The 16,939-nt window shown below is 44.3% G+C and overlaps 2 protein-coding genes and 1 long non-coding RNA gene across 3 annotated transcripts; 2 read left to right on the top strand and 1 right to left on the bottom strand.

Annotated features, from left to right (window-relative positions):
- Window positions 1–210: 210 nt before the first annotated feature.
- Window positions 211–1,119, bottom strand: LOC147972286 (uncharacterized). Its single transcript, XM_087523018.1, has 3 exons — window positions 1,005–1,119; window positions 830–922; window positions 211–656 (listed from the first exon to the last, which is right to left on the bottom strand). The coding sequence occupies exons 1-3, from the start codon at window positions 1,117–1,119 to the stop codon at window positions 211–213; spliced, it is 654 nt and encodes a 217-aa protein (XP_087379144.1).
- A 140-nt stretch (window positions 1,120–1,259) lies between these two features.
- LOC125507216 (uncharacterized) lies at window positions 1,260–1,866 on the top strand. The gene has a single exon (XM_048671866.2). It carries the CDS (start codon window positions 1,393–1,395, stop codon window positions 1,864–1,866), a length of 474 nt encoding a protein of 157 aa, XP_048527823.1. The 5' UTR covers window positions 1,260–1,392.
- Window positions 1,867–2,789: 923 nt separating this feature from the next.
- Window positions 2,790–7,710, top strand: LOC147972285 (uncharacterized). Its single transcript, XR_015602489.1, has 6 exons — window positions 2,790–3,679; window positions 4,302–4,619; window positions 4,731–4,944; window positions 5,044–5,127; window positions 5,838–6,304; window positions 6,429–7,710. It is a non-coding gene; the product is annotated as an uncharacterized LOC147972285 (long non-coding RNA).
- The last annotated feature ends 9,229 nt before the right edge of the window (window positions 7,711–16,939 follow it).

Below are 16,939 nucleotides of genomic sequence, written 5' to 3'. Positions count from 1 at the left end.
GGGCCAAAGAGACTGGCGCAAATTCGACTGAGTACTGAATATAGACACGTGTGAAAACGCAAATCAGAAGAAAGAAAAATGGCCAGAAGCAAATAAAAAAACAGACGTCTGATGATTAGTGACTCCTTTGGGAACGCGCTATAGTTGCTCCCACTGTGTGAAGGAAATTCCGCAATACATTGCATGTACGGATTATATTTCTCAAACGTCTCAGCGTGGATATACCCAGTCAACTCGGAGCCTGCGGTCACCGACGAGGTGGCCGTTGAGCTTGTTGATTGCCTCCTCCGCGTGCTCACGGCTCTCGAACGCGACCCACCCGAATCCCACGGGGTCATGGCTCCTCGAGCTCGTTAAGTCGCCCATGAGAAGCGGCCCGAACCGCGTGAAGAGCCCGCGCAACTCGTGCTCGCCGGGGATCACGCTCAGCGGCACGTTGGTCACGCGCACGAGGCGGCGCAGCTGGTGTTGGCTCCCAGAGCCGGAGGCGGAGGCCAGCAAGAGCCGGTGCCTCCCCGGGGGGCACCGCTCTCTGCATGTTCCGAGGCTAAAAGGCCCGTGGATGTAGTTGTAGGGGCAGAAGTGATCGTTCTCGTGGATTCTGCCTACTCCGCAAAGGTCGCATGTCCTCTTCTCACGGCGGCGGCGCTCATCGTCTGGGAGAAAACGAGGGATGTCGTCAGTACACGACTCGATTATAGAATATAGTTAAGTGTGGCTGATTTATTACAACTTTGTACTATTAACTTTATACGTACTGAATTAGCGATACTTATTTTAGGACCAAGGAAGTAGCAGAATATACAAGTCATATCATATGCGTACGCACGTTTCTTGTCGTCCTGCTCCTTGGCCGGCGCCGTTCCCTCCTGCCGCCGGTTTCTGTGTCCTGTGCGCGCGGCAGAGGGTTTGGGTTCGATGGCTTTTGAGACGTGCACAAATAACGCATGTAAGCAAAACCTGCGTATTGTTTGTGTCCAACAAAGAGAGAGAAGCGCACAAACCTTGCGGCGCTGGCGCAGAGGACTTCTTGACGATCTTCTTCTTTATCGTAGCCGCTCTGGTCTTTCTCCTCTTCTTCTTCTCGCCGATCTTCCTCCGCTGTCTGCGGCTGGCCATCTCCTCGACTTTCCAGCGGTTGATTTCTTGTCTATCGTTTTTCTTACTTATTAACCTTGTGGTTTATAGTTATATAACTCTCAATGAAACTTGGAAGGTTTGGATACCTAATTCGACCGTGACTCGGATCGGATGTTTTTGTTACTCTATCTTATAATATTCTAAAAAAGCAACACCTCGTACGCACTACTACGTACGAGAGAGAGACCCGCCGTATCGATCTCCTCCTTCTTCCTCGCTCCCCACTCCGCGGCGCCCAGAAAAGCTGCATACATGGCACAGGACGCGAGCGCGCGCGCTGCGGCGATCAACTTCTGGAAGGACCCGAACGCCGAGTCGTGCTGCATCTGCGGGGAAGAGGACGCGGGGGAGAAGCACGGCGAGCTCTCCTGCCCCTACGACTACCTGGTGTCCTCGGCCGGGTACGTGCCCTGCAGGGCGCGGCTCGCCGCGGGGAGGGACGACAGGGACGCGCCGTCCGGCCACCGCGCGTTCCTGCGCCGCTTCGTGCGCGTCACCAACCTGCCGGAGCGCTGCCGGCGCCCGGCTCGCATAGCGGAGCTCTTCGCCCGGTTCGGGCCCCTGAGGATGTGGCACGTCGCAATGGACGCCCCCGCGGTGTGCAAGGGCTTCGCATGCGTGGTCTTCGAGCGCCGGGAGGATGCCGAGAAGGCCATTGACGAGCTCAACTGCTATTGCTTTGGCGGCCACAGCTTGCGAATAGACTGGTTTTATCCCAGCGCCTAAAGCTTTGTACTCGTTTTATGAAAGGCTTAGATGTTTGTCGACATCTTGTTATATGCAAATGGTTGGTGTGAACTCTATTATACTTATTTTATTGTATAGCTAACATGTTTGTCCGTTGCAACGGAAGAAAAAAAACCACAGCAAGCATGACTCAACCCCTTCTTCCTCGAAAACATGTTTTAGAGCCTATGCACCCGAGTACTTCTTATCCAACCACTCATTCCTGCATCACGATTCGTGCAAATAATTTTCTCTTTTTTGTTTCTCTCATATAGAACATGTATTTGTACTTCAACTTTGCAGCACAACAAAGCTTTCTATGTAGAATGTGGGATAAAACTTACAGATTTTTTGGTCCAACATAAATATACAAAATGAGATTTGTTTGATTAAAAAAAATCTTATTTTTCATATTTATGTCGGACAAAAAAATCTGAAAGTTTTATCTCACATTCTAGTTATAAAGTTATGTTGTACTGCAAAGTTTGAAGTTTAAGACATGTTTTATATGAGAGAAACAAAAAAGAGAAAATTCCATGTAATAAGGTAGTTGTGTAGCACAGATCTCAAAGCAACGTTGGAGTGCTAGAATAGTGAGGCCCGGGTGCATAAGCTCACAAAATCTGCATTCCCCTCCCCCTTCCTCCACATGCCACTTTACTCCGTGTCATTGCTTATCCTCTTTTTCATCCTCGGTGACAACGGTGACCACGATGTTCATATTGTTAAACAATGTAATCTACAATATTGTATAAACCGTACGGTATTGTATAAATCGTATAGTTATCTCTACTTTTAATGTTTGAGTTTGTTGAATAGTATAGCTTATTTTTGTCTCATCATTTTTAACTATTTTATTTCGCTGGTTTTATTTCGTCTCATCCTCCACCATCCCTACTTAAAAAAACACTGTATGCCGCCTCTCCTCTCGATCCACCCCCTCCGGCTACCACCTCGCTCTTTCCCTCCTCTCACGCTCCACCGCCGCCGCCCCATCTCCCGCTCCGCCATCGCCCTCCCTCGCGGCAGAGGGGAAACCCTAGATCACGCGCGCCACCACCTTATCTCCCTGCCCTTCGTCTCGCCGTTGCCGGAGGAGCGTCCGACGAAGCCCGCGTCGCCTCCAAGGAAGGCGACGGTGGGGCCCTTCGTCCGTTTTCGTAGGCCATGGCTGCCTGAGCGGCCCGAAGGATGGACTGTGCGGTGACGGCGCGTAAAGGTGCGGCGTATCCCGTGCAGGCGAGCTCGTCGCAGCGCGCGGGAGGGCGTGGCGCCGTGGCAGTGTGGTGGAGGGCGTCGTGGAGCAGGGCGTCGATCTGGAGGGCGTGGGACGGAGCGCACGTGCTCCCGGTCGCAAGGAGGCTCGCGGGCACGTCGCCGGCGTGCGGCACAGGGCGCCAGAGTTGATGCGGCCTCGGCCGCTGGTCTAGCGGCGCCCTGCTGCTCGAGTGGGCAGGCGGGCGTCCCCTGCTGATGGCGCTGCAGGCCTCCAGAGGGCGGGCGTTCTTGGACGTGCTCCTTGGCGCGGATGGTGCGGGGCGTGCGGCTGCACGTAAAGGATGGCGCGGATCTGGGCAATGGCAGCGCGAAGTGGCCGTTTCTCCGCTGGCTCGATCTGCTGCTAGCCTGCTACGGTGTCCAGGTGGCCGGAAGGAAATTGTCAGTGGTTGGAGGGGCTGTAGGCGCGCTGATCTTACACGGTGATGGTTGGCGAGGTGGGCTACTCGGGTCCACTGGTTGGATGGTTGAGGTTGCCTCCAACCTCTGCCGGAGTTGTCGATGGCGGCGCCGGCAGGCCGTTTCCTTGCTGAAGGTATCAATGTTGCAATCCTCACCTTCCACTGCCCCGTGCCTCCCCTGTGATTCACTGAAAACCTGATTCGATCCAGCATGCTTTGCTTTGTATTGCGCAACAGCCAGACATGCCCATCCGGCCGGAAAGGAATCGGCAAGCTGCAGATCGATCAAGCTAACTAATTTTCTTTTCTTTGTTTGCACGGCCAGATAGCACACCTTCTTGCTGATTACTTCTTCCAGTACACTCACGTGAAACAACATAGATTCACTAATTGATTTCGGCCAGATGCGTTAATACAGAAAGTTAGCTTGATTAGTTAATCTTCAGCTAGATGAGCGCACACATGTAACGCACAGAAGGTGCAAACACGGGAATATCTATTGGATGACAATAGGTGTGTGATGCACCTATGCTTTTGTTGTTTTGATCTGGTGAAGTTCACAGGGGTTCTTATTTTCATAAGGCCAAATGATGTTCATCAGTGCGTTGGATATCTTTCCTCTTTTTGCTATGTATGTTTTCATGATATTTCTCTTGTCCTTTACATAAAATATCTTTCCATTACCCCTCGGATGACTCCTCTGTCAAAAAAGGTGCTTTGTATGATAATATTTTTTTTGTTATGTTTATTCAACAGTACACATCAACATTGATTGTGCTAGGCGTGATGGAAGTGTGATGCTCGCAGACACTTGTCAAGATGCGGAAGGATGGGGATCTTTGGTATATATGAATGACAAACATGATGAGAATATGGATGCCACATTAGGTTGACATGGAGTGGAGAGGATCCAAGGTAGGGGTGGCGAAGAGAGGCATTGGAAGAACAAAGAAGAAGGTATTTGGCGGGAAATAAGACAAAAAATCAGTTGGACACATAACGTTTAGCAAAAATGAGCTCACCATTTTCGAGTGTTTACTACATCCTGGTCATCTACAAGTACTACAAGACATCGTATGTAACAACAACCTTCCTCTTCAACATGTCTTTTATTTTGTGGGTGTTATGTCTTTTATTTTTGCGGGTAGCATTTATGTTGAAGACAATTCTTTATTCCTTTGTAAGGTGAAATACAAGCATGCCTCTACATCGGTTGCGCGCAAGGAGTCTTCTTATTCTCTTATGTATGAGTGTATAATCTGCTTTTCTCCAATGGCACAATTTCTCAAGTTCAACAAGAGTGTGGTTACTGGTTACTGCCTTTTTCCATTCTATCCAAAAACGGTTTGGGCTCTACCATCGAAAGCGATAACGAATAAAAACAAGAAAAATCAACCAGGTCGGTGACTTCTTTGCTGATTTACCATTAAACTCAAATTAGTATTTAATGTAATGAAGGTCAAACTCTTGTCCGTACTGAATTTTGTCTGGTTTGCAGGAGAGAGGGAGGAGTTGGCCGGCATGGGGTCATGAGTGGTGACTTCTTTGCTGATTTACCATTAAACTCAACTTAATATTTAATGTAAGAGATTTATGAGAGAAGTGCATATTACACCCTCAACTCTAGCCCTAGTTTAATATACATCCCCCAACTCCAATACCGTCTACTTTACAGCCCCTAACTCTCAAAACCGGCCAGAACTCAACCCTCGCCTCCCCGTTGACCGGTTTTGACCCAGTTGATTTTTTACCTATTGACTTGCTGAACAGTAACTAAAAAAATTCAGAAAATAATTTTGTTTTTTCAATGGTGAACAGTAAATTGAAAAAAAGTTGGAAATAAAATTCAACAAACAGTTTTGATTTTTTAACGGGTGATTAGTAAATTCAAGAAAATACTAAATTTTTGAAAAAAATCTGAATAATTTTTGCATGGACGATTTTCAGTGCGTGATGTCCGCGCCAATTTTCAACTTGTTTGGACACTTGAGTTTATTTTTATTTAAAACTTTTCTGAATTTACTGTTCACCCGGTTAAAAGAATGATTTTTTAAAAAAATTATTCCTTTTGAATTTACTGTTCACCTAGTCAACTGGGTCAAAACCGGTCAACAGGGAGGGGAGGGTTGAATTCCAGCTGGTTTTGAGAGTTGGGGGGTGTAAACTAGACGGTATTGAAGTTGGGGGTGTATATTAGATTAGGGCTAGAATTGAGGGGTGTAATATGCACTTCTCTCTTTAATGTAATGAAGGTCAAACTCTTGTCCGTACTGAATTTTTTCTGGTTTGCAGAAGAGAGGGAGGAGTTGGCCGGCATGGGGTCATGAGTGGTACAAACAGGAAGATGCACGCCCATGGTTTTGTCGGTTCAGTTTATTATGGATTTTCAGTTCTTTTCACCTCATAATTATCTTTATTTATGTGTTAAGCTTTTTTTTTTCTTTTGGTCCTTCCCACTTGAGGCCTCTTGTGCACCTTGATTTAGTTCTGTTCTTTATTCGGTGCCAATATCTTAGGACAATACTTTCATGCATGGATTATTTCTAGCATTCAAATTTGGGGATCTTTGTTCCACTAGGTTCGTTGCATTCACCTTATTGATGATAATAAACACTTATTGAGGAACATGCTAAGGATGGAGGAACGGACGTCAAGTTCCAGCTGCATATTATTCAGCTCGATTCATTGCTCAGGATTTTTGAAGATATGACTTCTAATTCCATCAACCAAGAACTTAATTCAGAATCAAAAATTTGAAGGTGAGGTAGAGGAATATTGCCTGTCCGTACTGAATTTTGTGTGTACTGTGAATTTTGGAGAACTTAGTATTTAATGTAATGAAGGTCAAACTCTTGTCCGTACTGAATTTTGTCTGGTTTGCAGGAGAGAGGGAGGAGTTAGCCGGCATGGGGTCATGAGTGGTACAAACAGGAAGATGCATGCCCATGGTTTTGCCGGTTCAGTTTTACTGCGGATTTTCAATTCTTTTCACCTCATAATTATCGTTATTTATGTGTTAAGCTTTTTTTCTTTTGGTCCTTCCCACTTGAGGCCTCTTGTGCACCTTGATTTAGTTCTATTCTTTATTCGGTGCCAATGTCTTAGGACAATACTTTCATGCATGGATTATTTCCAGCATTCAAATTTGGAGACCTTTGTTCCACTAGGTTCTCTCTAGAAACAATGCTGGTTTTCTTATTCGAGTCGATGTATTTCTTGTGTCTCATGGATTGAGTATTTGAGTTGGAACATAAGTATATTAGTGTCATAGAATTTGCACATATGCTTTATCCACTTGCGATTACTATTTATAAAGCATATATTTATATTTGGATTACATATTCTATGTACTTGTTGTCGTAGTTTGTGTTTTCTACTAATTGTGGTGCCTCAAAAAAGCAGGGAAAGCTAGGAGTCATTGATGACAGGTACGGAAGTTGGTGGACACCTACAAGGATGTGGAGGTGAGCATCATGGTGATGCGGCACAACCTCGGGGCGGCGGTGGCCACCCTGAACACGTTCGAAATCTTTGAGAATGGCCAGTCATGGCGTTTGCATTTGTTAGGCCGCGCGTGGGCGGCGCCAGCTTTAATAAGCGGTTCCGCGTCTATCGCTCCCTCTGTGTCCGCAACGCCCGGGACATCATGTCCAGGTACTCGAAGCTGTTGTAACACTCGTGTCCTCATTCGAGTTGGCCATCGACATGGGCACGTCGCCATACCTGAGGGCGTCACTGTCTGGTTTATTTTTGCTGTTCGGATCATCGCAAGGTGAATCGAATCAATCGCGTACGCCTTAGGCAATGCCCGAGCTTTTTGATATCCGTCGACATGATTCCTCACATCTAAACGATGCAGCAGCCATGGACAACCTTCAGCTGAAGAAGCTATTGTTTGCTCCAGTGGATTTGATTTTTAGTCTTCCCTCTTTTCTGTGGTTGTGAGCAATCAAATCAATTTGCATCTCCCTACATGATCAAGGCTACAGTGTGAATTATGACCATCCGTCGGATGAGGACACAATTATGACCATCCGTCGGATGAGGACACAATTATGACCATCCATCGGATGCGGACACAATTGTGGCAGGGATGTTGGTGGCATGAAGTTGTATAGTAGCAGGATGGTCTTAACTCAGCCACTAGAGATATGTGCTCCTTTTTGGTCATTTTCTACTCAATCGTAGAGTTTTATTGCGGTATCATAATTTTTCATATATCAGTAAAGTGGATGTTTTTTAGGTTAATAGTAAAGTGCATGTCAATACCTTCAAAAGGATTTTTTTTCATGAAATTGTTTCTTTCCTCATGAATCTTTTCGCGCATCTTCATTTTTCGTAGATAAGAAATTAATATGCCATCATCTCTTGGAGTAAGTGAGAACCGTTTCATTTTAGAACCATACGATAATACGTTATGCCAAAAAATCATGGTACATGAGGGCTATTTCATTGATCGGCTAAAGTTAAAAAATGATCTCAAAGGATGGTAAGGCGAGAAGAAGTTTCGAAGCAACAACAATACTATAGTTAGACGAATGAAGAGAATAGAGGTGAGTGGGGGAGGAGGGATATGCGGCTCCGTGTTTTACAAGGATATGATGGTTAAGGATATACAATGATCGCCAAAAGAAAGACGAGGATGGAGAGAATTGTTATTTGTAGATATATGAATGGAGACATCATGCTAACATTGCTCGTGCAGCTTGCACATTCTTAAATCTTCCACGTCAAATCTTCATGCTAACATTGCTCATGCAGCTTGGTTATGAGCCGAGAATGAAAAAAATATTGTACTTGCTGAAGTATCGTGTGAACGAAGCTAAAGACAATATTCCTAATGTTGTACGAGAATATTTAGAACTTAGTTTGTAAAAGAAAATTAATTGGATCATTGCTCTTTTTTTATGTACATTGTCAAATTTCATTCAAGTGGAGTGGATTTCAATTATTTTTCAATTGTTGCAGGCTATCTTTTCTATACATGTAAATTTTTATGTGCATTATATATTTATTATTTTTGTTAGGAAATATGACGAGCTTACGATGGCCTGAACTATATGTATTATATTTATATATGTGCAAACAGAAAAAAGGCCCGTGGCAACGCGCGGGCTTTCTACTAGTCTGTATAGGGGCGTAGATGGCGTGAGTTGTTAGGCTGTTATGATTATTTCTTTGAAGATCAATCTAACCTAGCTGCCGCATGTATATCTTCTGTAACCAACCGGCCTAGTGCCCTATGTTAACACGCAGCGCGTCCCTGCTCGATGCATATGCTTAACCCAGCTTTTCACATGGTATACAGAGCCCTTTCTCTTCATCGCATCTAGCCATGTCAAGCTCCTCCTCCTTCGTCGTAGCCATGGCCGCGCCCTCCATTGCTTCTCTCGGCCACACCATAACCGAGAAACTCACCCGCAAAAACTTCCTCGTATGGAAGACACAAGTCCTGCCGCACATCAGGGCGGCAGGGATGACAGGCTACATCGACGGCTCCACTCAGGAGCCTCCCGCTGTGATCGTCATGGAGAAGGACGTCGCTGGCAAGAAGGAGACCAGCTCCACGCCCAACCCCGAGCATGTCGTATGGGTCACCCAGGATCAGCAGGTTCTTACTTTTCTGATCGCATCTTTGTCTCGAGAGGTCCTGATGCAGGTCAACACGTGCACCACTTCGGCTACTCTCTGGTCGGTGCTCCTGTAGAGCTTCTCGTCGCAATCTAGGGTGAGGGTGATCTAGCTCCACTCATAGCTCGAGCGCACCCGCAAGGGTGACCTCTCCGCTGCGGCCTACTTCACCAAGATGAAGGGCATCGCCGACGAACTTGCAGCCATCGGCAAGCCACTCGATGAGGACAACGTCGTCGACCACATCCTGCAAGGACTCCTGCATGAACCCGACTACAACGGGTTTGTTTCTGCAATCTCCACGTGCACGGCAACCGAGCAGCCGATCGGCCTCAGCGAACTCTTCTTGCTGCTGCTGTTCCAGATGGCAACGGAGACAAAACCCATCGGGTTTTTCCTTCCCAAACCCATCCCCACGAGAAAATCACAAACCCGTCCCCGTCCCCATCACCGTGTGCGGGGCTAGTTTTCCGCCCGTCCCCTATACCCATCGGGTTTCGGGGAACCCACGAGAAAATAAAAATATTTAAACAAACATAGTGGCGACAAAGAGTAACATTTGAATAGCAAAACAAGCACATTTTAGCAGCATAACTAGAGCAAATTTCAACAAAAAAAATAGTAGATGGTTCAACAGCTATATAGAGTGTATTTTAGCAGATTTAAACAACATACATAGTATATTTCGGAGGCAGCAAACATAAGATAAATAGTAGCAACAATGATATCATTTCAGCAGCAACATAGTATATTTCAGCAGCAAAACAACTGCAAATTTCAGCACAATACTCAGGAATAACATTAGCTAAAACAAGCCTATTTCAGCACAACTATAGCCCATTTCAACAACGAAGATAAGCATATTTCAGCAACAAATAGGAGCATATTTCAGTAAAAAAATATTTTGCCGGGTTTGTCGGGTTTCGGGTTCGGGGACTACCAAAACGGGAAACGTGTCGGGTTGTATAATGTGCCCAACAACAGCCCCGCGGGAATGAAAAGACGCCCATCCCCGTCCCCTAATAGGGTAAAAACCCGCGGGGACGCGGGTTTCGGGGCCCCGTTGCCATCTTGAGCTGCTGTCGGCAGAGGCCCGCATCGCCGCCCAGACTGTCTCCTACTCCGCGACTCTCGCGGCCAGGGGCGGTGGTCACGGTGGTGGCAACTACAGCAGCCGTCCTGGTGGCGGCAGTGGTGGTGGGCCCCGCGGCTTCAACAACAACAACAACACAACGGGCGGCTACAACCCTGGCGACCGCGAGAAGTGCCAGATCTGCAAACTGGAAGGACATGGAGCGTGGCGCTGCAAGAAACGCTTTGACCGCAACTACAACAACAATGTCCGCAACCCTGCGGGCAGAGGAGGTGGATAATAACCCACAAGTATAGGGGGCCGCAACAGGTTTCGAGGGTAGAGTATTCAACCCAAATTTATTGATTCGACACAAGGGGAGACAAAGAATATTCTCAAGTATTAGCAGCTGATTTGTCAATTCAACTACACCTGGAAACTTAATATCTGCAACAAGGTATTTAGTAGCAAAGTAATATGATAGTTGTGGTAACAGTGGCAAAAAGTAACGGTAGCAAAAGTAATATTTTTGGGTTTTGTAGTGATTGTAACAGCAGCAGCGGAAAAGTAAATAAGCGAAGAACAATATATGAAAAGCTCGTAGCCAATGGATCGATGATGAAGAATTATGCCGGATGCGATCGATCATGTAACAGTCAATACATAGGGTGACACAGAACTAGCTAGCTCCAGTTCATCAATGTAATGTAGGCATGTATTCCGAATATAGTCATACGTGCTTATGGAAAAGAACTTGCATGAAATATTTTGTCCTACCCTCCCGTGGCAGCGGGATCCTATTGGAAACTAAGGGATATTAAGGCCTCCGTTTAATAGAGTACCGGACCAAAGCATTAACACATAGTGAATACACGAACTCCTCGAACTACGGTCATCACCGGGAGTGGTCCCGATTATTGTCACTTCGGGGTTGCCGGATCATAACACATAGTAGGTGACTATAGACTTGCAAGATAGGATCAAGAACTCACATATATTCATGAAAACATAATAGGTTCATATCTAAAATCATGGCATTCGGGCCCTAGTGACAAGCATTAAGCACGGCAAAGTCATAGCAACATCAATCTCAGAACATAGTTGATACTATGGATCAAACCCTAACAAAACTAACTCGATTACATGATAAATCTCATCCAACCCATCACCGTCCAGCAAGCCTACGATGCAATTACTCACGCACGGCGGTGAGCATCATGAAATTGGTGATGGAGGAAGGTTCATGATGACGATGGCGACGGATTCTCCTCTCCAGAGCCCCGAACGGACTCCAGATCAGCCCTCCCGGGAGAGTTTATGGTTTGGCGACAGCTCCGTATCGTAAAACGCGATGAATCCTTCTCTCTGATTTTTTTTCTCCCCGAAAGTGAATATATGGAGTTGGAGTTGAGGTCGGTGGAGCATCAGGGGGCCCACGAGGCAGGGGGCGCGCCCAGGGGGTAGGGCGCGCCCCCACTCTTGTGGACATAGTGTGGGCCCCATGACATGGATATTTCTTCCAGTATTTTTTATATATTCCAAAAATAATCTCCGTTGATTTTCAAGTCATTCCGAGAACTTTTATTTCTGCACAAAAATAACACCATGGCAATTCTGCTGAAAACAGCATCAGTCCGGCTTAGTTCCATTCAAATCATGCAAGTTAGAGTCCAAAACAAGGGCAAAGGTGTTTGGAAAAGTAGATACGACGGAGACGTATCAACTCCCCCAAGCTTAAACCTTTGCTTGTCCTCAAGACATCCAGTTGATAAACTGAAAGTGATAAAGAAAAACTTTTACAAACTCTGTTTGCTCTTGTTGTTGTAAATATGTAAATCCAACATTCAAGTTTTCAGCAAAGATTATGAACTAACCATATTCATAATAACATTTAGGTCTCATGTTTACTCATATCAATGGCATAATCAACTAGCGAGCAATAATAATAAATCTCAGATGACAACACTTTCTTAAAACAATCATAATATGATATAACAAGATGGTATCTCGCTAGCCCTTTCTGAGACCGCAAAACATAAATGCAGAGCACCTTTAAAGATCAAGGACTGACTAGACATTGTAATTCATGGTAAAAGAGATCCAGTCAAGTCATACTCAATGTAAACTTACAGTAATGGATGCCAATGACAGCGGTGCTCTCCAACTAGTGCTTTTTAATAAGAGGATGATGACTCAATATAAAAGTAAATGGATAGGCCCTTCACAGAGGAAAGCAGGGATTTGTAGAGGTGCCAAAGCTCGGTTTTGAAATAGATATGAATAATATTTTGAGCGGTATACTTTCATTGTCAACATAACAACCGAGAGATCTCGATATCTTCCATGCTACACACATAATAGGCGGTTCCCAAACAGAATGGTAAAGTTTATACTCCCCCTCCACCAACAAGCATCAATCCATGGCTTGCTCGAAACAATGAGTGCTTCCAACTAACAAGAGTCCCGGGGGAGTTTTGTTTGTAGTTATTTTGATTTGATTTGCATAAAGCATGGGACTGGGCATCCCGGTGACCAGCCATTTTCTCGTGAGTGAGGAGCGGAGTCCACTCCTCTTGAGAATAACCCGCGTAGCATGGAAGATACAGACAACCCTAGTTGATACATGAGCTATTCGAGCATACAAAACAGAATGTTTATTTGAAGGTTTAGAGTTTGGCACATACAAATTTACTTGGAACGGCAGGTAGATACCGTATATAGGTAGGTATGGTGGACTCATATGGAGTAACTTTGGGGTTTAAGTAATTGGATGCACAAGCAGTATTCCCGCTTAGTACAAGTGAAGGCTAGAAAAAGACTAGGAAGCGACCAGCTAGAGAGCGATAACAGCCATGAACATGCATTAAAATTAATCAACACCGAATGCAAGCATGAGTAGGATATAATGCACCATGAACATAAATATCATAGAGGCTATGTTGATTTTGTTTCAACTACATGCGTGAACATGTGCCAAGTCAAGCCATTCGAATCATTCAAAGGAGGATACCACCCTATTATACCACATCACAACTATTTTAATAGCATGTTGGCACGCAAGGTAAACCATTATAAACTCTTAGCTAATTATGCATGGCATAAGCAACTACAATCTCTAATTGTCACTGCAAATATGTTTCTTTCATAATAGGCTGAATCAGGAACGATGGACTAATCATATTTACAAAAACAAGAGAGGTCGAGTTCATACCAGCTTTTCTCATCTCAATCAGTTCATCATAGAATCATCATTATTACCTTTCACTTGCACGACCGAATAGTGTGGATAATAATAATAGTGCATGTGCATTGGACTAAGCTGGAATCTGCAAGCATTCAATTCAAGAGAGAAGACAAGGTAATATGGGCCCTTTGTTAGATCAACAATAATGCATATGAGAGCCACTCAACATTTTCATTATGGTCTTCTCCTCTCGACCCCCAAAGATAAGAAAAGAAACAAAACTATTTACACGGGAAAGCTCCCAACAAGCAAAAGAAGAACGAGAAATATTTTTGTGTTTTCTTTTTAATTACTACCACTACACGCATGGAAAGTAAACTAACTAAAAGCTACAAATAATTTTTTGTTTTTAAGGTTTATCAAACATACAAGAAGAAAGCATAAAAAGGGAAATAAACTAGCATTAATATTACAATGAAAAAGTATGAGCACCGACAAATAGCATGAGTGTGTGAACATGAATGTAGTGTCAGTGAGAAATACATACTTCCCCAAGCTTAGGCTTTTGGCCTAAGTTGGTCTATGGCCATGGCTAGCCTGGCGGATATCCATAGTTGTAGCTGGGGTCGTACTGAGATGCAACGGCAATTGCCTGATGAGCTGCAGCTTGGAGGCGAGCTTCCTCTGCCCTCCTCTCGTACTCGGTCGCCTCCTCCCCGGTTATAACATATCTCCCTTTTGCCTGAAAGTCAAATAAAGTAGGGGAAGGGAGAGCGACATGATAGGTGCGTCGTCTGTCAAAGATTAGTCGGTACTGGAGGAATTGATCGTTCCTCTCAACAAACTGATGACGAACCATAGCATCATAATCTAGATAAGAAGGAGGTAACTCAATATCATCTCCACGTATGGGTATCTCAAGAAAGTTAGCTATACGAGTTGCATAAATTCCACCAAAGAAATCTCCATGAATATGATTATTATGCAACCTACATGCAACAATAGCCCCCAAGTTGTATTGTTTATCTCCTAAAACATCGCTCCTGAGAACGCTAAGATCAGGTACAGATACGTCTCCGTCGTATCTACTTTTCCAAACACTTTTGCCCTTGTTTTGGACTCTAACTTTTATGATTTCAATGGAACTAACCCGGACTGACGCTGTTTTCAGTAGAATTGCCATGATGTTGTTTTATGTGCAGAAAACAAAAGTTCTCGGAATGACCTGAAACTCCACGGAATATCTTATAATAAATAATAAAAAATCCTCGCCAAAGGTGAAGACCAGGGGGCGCACACCCTTGCCACGAGGGTGGGGGGGCGCCCCCCCTAGGGCGCGCCCTACCTCGTGGGCCCCCTGGAGACCTCCCGACTCCAACTCCAACTCTATATATCTGCTTTCGGGGAGAAAAAAATAGGAGAGAAGAAATCATCGCGTTTTACGATACGGAGCTGCCGCCAAGCCCTAAAACCTCTCAGGAGGGCTAATCTGGAGTCCATTCAGGGCTCCGGAGAGGGGGATTCGTCGTCGTCATCATCAACCATCCTCTATCACCAATTTCATGATGCTCACCGTCGTGCGTGAGTAATTCCATCGTAGGCTTGCTGGACGGTGATGGGTTGGATGAGATTTATCATGTTATTGAGTTAGTTTTGTTAGGATTTGATCCCTAGTATCCACTATGTTCTGAGATTGATGTTGCTATGACTTTGCTATGCTTAATGCTTGTCACTAGGGCCCGAGTGCCATGATTTCAGATCTGAACCTATTGTTTTTTCATCAATATATGAGAGTTCTTGATCCTATCTTGCAAGTCTATAGTCACCTATTATGTGTTATGATCCGTTAACCCCGAAGTGACAATAATGGGGATACTTACCGGTGATGACCGTAGTTTGAGGAGTTCATGTATTCACTATGTGCTAATTCTTTGTTCCAGTTCTCTATTAAAAGGAGGCCTTAATATCCCTTAGTTTCCATTAGGACCCCGCTACCACGGGAGGGTAGGACAAAAGATGCCATGCAAGTTCTTTTCCGTAAGCATGTATGACTATATTCGGAATACATGCCTACATTACATTGATGAATTTGAGCTAGTTCTGTGTCACCCTATGTTATGACTGTTACATGATGAACCACATCCGGCATAATTATCCATCACTGATCCGATGCCTACGAGCTTTCCATATACTGGTTTACGCTTATTTACTTTCTTGTTGCTATTGTTACAATCACTATCATATTACTTTGCTACTAAACACTTTGCTGCAGATACTAAGTTTCCAGGTGTGGTTGAATTAACAACTCAGCTGCTAATACTTGAGAATATTCTTTGGCTCCCCTTGTGTCGAATCAATAAATTTGGGTTGAATAGTCTACCTTCGAAAGCTGTTGCGATCCCCTATACTTGTGGGTTATCAAGACTAATTTCTGGCGCCGTTGCCGGGGAGCATAACTCTATTCTTTGAGTCACTTGGGATTTATATCTGCTGGACACTATGAAGAATTTGAAAGACGCTAAGACAAGAATTTATCCCTCAACTACGAGGGGAGGTAAGGAACTGCCATCTAGCTCTGCACTTGATTCACCTTCTGTTATGAGTAAGCTTGCGACACCTAGACCTGCTTCTGCTATTCGTTCTGATATGTCACATGTTATTGATTATGCTACTTCTGCTATACATGATACTTACGATGAAACTACTTCTATGCTTGATACTACTGTGCCACTTGGTTATTTTCTCGAGGAACGACTTGCTAGGGCTAGAGAGCTTGAAAATATTAAATCTGATTATGATGATGAACGTGATGATGAAGAATCACTTGTTATTCCTGAGGGTTATTTATTTGATCAAGAAGCTTATTTAGCTATTTTAGCTTGCAAAGATAGATATGAAATCAAAAGGTTATTAGCTAAATGGAACAAGCAATCTCTAAATGCTAGGATGAAACCTGACCCTGCTTTTGCTACTTCACCTATCTGTGTTACTGATAAGGATTATGAATTCTCTGTTGATCCTGATATGATTACTTTGGTTGAATCTGATCCTTTTCATGGCTATGAATCTGAAACTGTTGTGGCACATCTTACTAAATTAAATGATATAGCCACCCTGTTCACTAATGATGAGAGATCTCGCTACTTTTATATCCTTAAAATATTTTCGTTCTCATTAAAGGGTGATGCTAAAATATGGTTTAATTCTCTTGATCCAGGTTGTGTGCGTAGTCCCCATGATACGATCTATTATTTCTCTGCTAAATATTTCCCTGCTCATAAGAAACAAGCTGCTTTAAAGGAAATATACAACTTTGTGCAAATTAAAGAAGAGAGTCTCCCAGAAGCTTGGGGGAGGCTTCTCAAGTTACTTAATACTTTGCCTGATCATCCTCTTAAGAAAAATAAAATACTTGATATCTTTTATAATGGACTAATCGATGCTTCCAGAGATTACCTGGATAGTTGTGCTGGTTCTTTTTTCAGGGAAAGAACACCGGATGAAGCT

This window comes from Triticum urartu, chromosome 5A, assembly GCF_056163025.1.
Source record: "Triticum urartu cultivar PI428250 chromosome 5A, HENAU_Tu73, whole genome shotgun sequence".
NCBI lineage: Eukaryota > Viridiplantae > Streptophyta > Magnoliopsida > Poales > Poaceae > Triticum > Triticum urartu.
This window is presented reverse-complemented; position numbering and strand designations above follow the sequence as displayed.

Excerpts from the sequence above, each read along its gene's own strand:
- LOC147972286 (XM_087523018.1), bottom strand. The coding sequence starts at position 1,119 with ATGGCCAGCCGCAGACAGCGGAGGAAGATCGGCGAGAAGAAGAAGAGG. Across the intron at positions 923-1,004 it reads CTCTGCGCCAGCGCCGCAAG|CCATCGAACCCAAACCCTCT; the intron begins GTTTGTGCGCTT and ends ACGTCTCAAAAG. Across the intron at positions 657-829 it reads GGAGCAGGACGACAAGAAAC|ACGATGAGCGCCGCCGCCGT; the intron begins GTGCGTACGCAT and ends GTTTTCTCCCAG.
- LOC125507216 (XM_048671866.2), top strand. The coding sequence starts at position 1,393 with ATGGCACAGGACGCGAGCGCGCGCGCTGCGGCGATCAACTTCTGGAAG.